Source organism: Colobus angolensis, unplaced genomic scaffold (genome assembly GCF_000951035.1).
Source record: "Colobus angolensis palliatus isolate OR3802 unplaced genomic scaffold, Cang.pa_1.0 Scaffold167, whole genome shotgun sequence".
In the NCBI taxonomy this organism is placed as follows: Eukaryota; Metazoa; Chordata; class Mammalia; order Primates; family Cercopithecidae; genus Colobus; species Colobus angolensis.
Window position 1 is genome coordinate 697,841 of NW_012114788.1, and position 2,461 is coordinate 700,301.

At 43.9% G+C, this 2,461-nt stretch overlaps 1 protein-coding gene across 1 annotated transcript in view; it reads right to left on the reverse strand.

Annotated features, from left to right (window-relative positions):
- Window positions 1-461: 461 nt before the first annotated feature.
- Window positions 462-2,461, reverse strand: part of UTP6 (UTP6, small subunit (SSU) processome component, homolog (yeast)) — a 40,336-nt gene continuing 38,336 nt past the window's right edge. The window contains exons 12-13 of the mRNA XM_011937695.1: window positions 972-1,092; window positions 462-515 (exon numbers count right to left, since the gene is read on the reverse strand). Of these exons, the coding sequence (XP_011793085.1) occupies window positions 462-515; window positions 972-1,092 (175 nt within the window). The remainder of the gene's footprint in view (window positions 516-971; window positions 1,093-2,461) is intronic.

A 2,461-nucleotide genomic window follows, 5' to 3' on the forward strand; every position in this document is an offset into this window, starting at 1 on the left:
TAACCTTTACAGATGAGGATGGGAAGCTTAGAATTAAGTGACTTGCTCAAGGCACATAACTATCATGTTATGAATCCAAAGCCTGGCTATTAAATATTAGGCTAGACTATCTCCTGTACTATAAAACTGTCTTATACAGTAGAATAAGAACAGATACTTGGCTTGCCGGGCGCAGTGGCTCACGCCTATAATTCCAGCACTTTGGGAGGCTGAGGGATCACCTGAAGTCAGGAGTTTGAGACCAGCTTGGCCAACATGGCGAAACTCCGTCTCTACTGAAAATACAAATTTAGCCGGGCATGGCGACATGTGCCTGTAATCCCAGCTACTCGGGAGGGTGTGGCAGGAGAATCACTTGAATCCAGGATGCAGAGTTTGCAGTGAGCCAAGATCACACCACTGCACCCCAGCCTGGACAAGAGTAAGACTCTATCTCAAAAAAAAAGTAACATCTAAGTTTTCTATTCTCCGAACACGTACTTTCTCTTTGCTTGATTACCAATCCTAAACCAGCTCTATGGAAAAGGAGTTAGACCAAGGGATCAGAAATTTATACTGTATTATAATGAGAGCTTTTTACATAACAAAGCACTCCCAGGCCGGGCACAGTGGCTCACACCTGTAATCCCAACACTTCGGGAGGCAGAAGCCGGCAGATCACGAGGTCAAACGAGGTCAACAGATAGAGACCATCCTGGCCAACATGGTAAAACCCCATCTCTACTAAAAATACAAAAATTGGCTGGGCCTGGTGGCGCACACCTGTAGTCCCAGCTACTCAGGAGGCTGAGGCAGGAGAATCGCTTGAACCTGGGAGATGGAGGTTGCGGTGAGCCAAGATTGCGCCACTGCACTCCAGCCTGGTGACAGAGTGAGACTCTGCCTCAGGGGAAATAAAAAAAAAAAGTCCGATAGATTAGTAACCACTTATCCATTTTCCCAGACAAGAAATGCTGAAACAGAATACTTACTTGCTCCTTTTCAAACTGAATCATTTTCCTGAAAAAGTCAACTGAAAATGGACGGCTCTCCTGTAAACTAAAAAGGAAGGAGAAAATGTTATCTTCAGCAATGACAAAAAGCCTCTTACATCTCATAAATGTAAATACCCAGACCAGTGCCTCCACAACACATGGTTTAATAAAGACTTGACTTCAAATCAATGCAAGGACTTGACCTGATGGCCAGTCACTCTCACAATTCAACGACCACTTTCTCTTCATATCCAGTTCTTAGTTTTTTTTTTTTTTTTCTTGAGACAGAGTCTCACTTTGTCACCCAGGCTGGAGTGCAATGTTGCAATCATAGCTCACTGCAGCCCTGAATTCCCAGGCTCAAGCAATCCTCCTGCCTTCGCCTCTAAAGTAGCTGTGACTACAGGTATACAAAACCACACACGGCTTATTTTTCAAATTTTTTGTAGAGAAGAGGTCTCACTAGATTTCTCAGGCTAGTCTCACACTCCCGGGCTCAAGCAATCCTCCCGCCTCAGCCTTCCAAAGTGCCAGAATTACAGGTGTGAGCCACCATGCCTGGTTCAATTTTCTTACTTACTGTACTCTTCTTTCTCAATTGTAGAGTTTTCAAGTTCCCTCAACTACATGTCAAAGTCTTTTGGGAAATCAGTAATTCCATTTCTAGGAATATATTCTAAAGAAATGATTTCTAATATAGACAAATATTTGTGCAGAAATATTCATCCAAACAGTATTACTGTGGCCAAAAAAGTTATACTGCATCCACGGCTGGGCACGGTGGCTCACGCCTGTAATCCCAGCACTTTCTGAGGCCAAGGCGGGTGGATCACCTGAGGTCAGGAGTTCAAGACCAGCCTGACCAACATGGTGAAACCCTGTCTCTACCAAAAATACAAAAATTAGCTGGGCATGGTGGTGCATGCCCATAGTCCCAGCTGCTCAGGAGGCAGAGGCACGAGAATCGCTTGAACCTGGGAGGCAGAGGTTGCAGTGAGCCGAGATTGCGCCACTGCATTCCAGCCTAGGTGACAGAGTGAGATACCGACTCAAAACAAAATAAAAACAAACAAATCAATGTTTATGAGTTCATAAAGTCCACAGATTTTACGTGACATACCTATACCCAGAAGTACGTTATACAAGTCCTACAAACGAGGGCAATGTGGAGACAGTTAATAACAGATGCCAATTAGCATCTCACGTTTACCCCTTTCATGTAACTCTAAATACATTTTTTTAAGAGAACAAAACCTTGCAAATCTTTCTCTAATCCAGAGGGGGTGTTTTTGGTTTCTGGTTTTGAGACAGGGTCTCACTGTATCGCCCAGGCTGGAGTACTGGGATTACAGGCATGAACCACTGTGCTCAGCCAAGAAATACTGTTCTAACCATACTAATTGGTCACAAATTAAGGGTTTACTTACCAGAATCTGTGGATCCAAATTCTCTCAAAGCCCTCTCATAATATTCTCTTATGTTCGCCA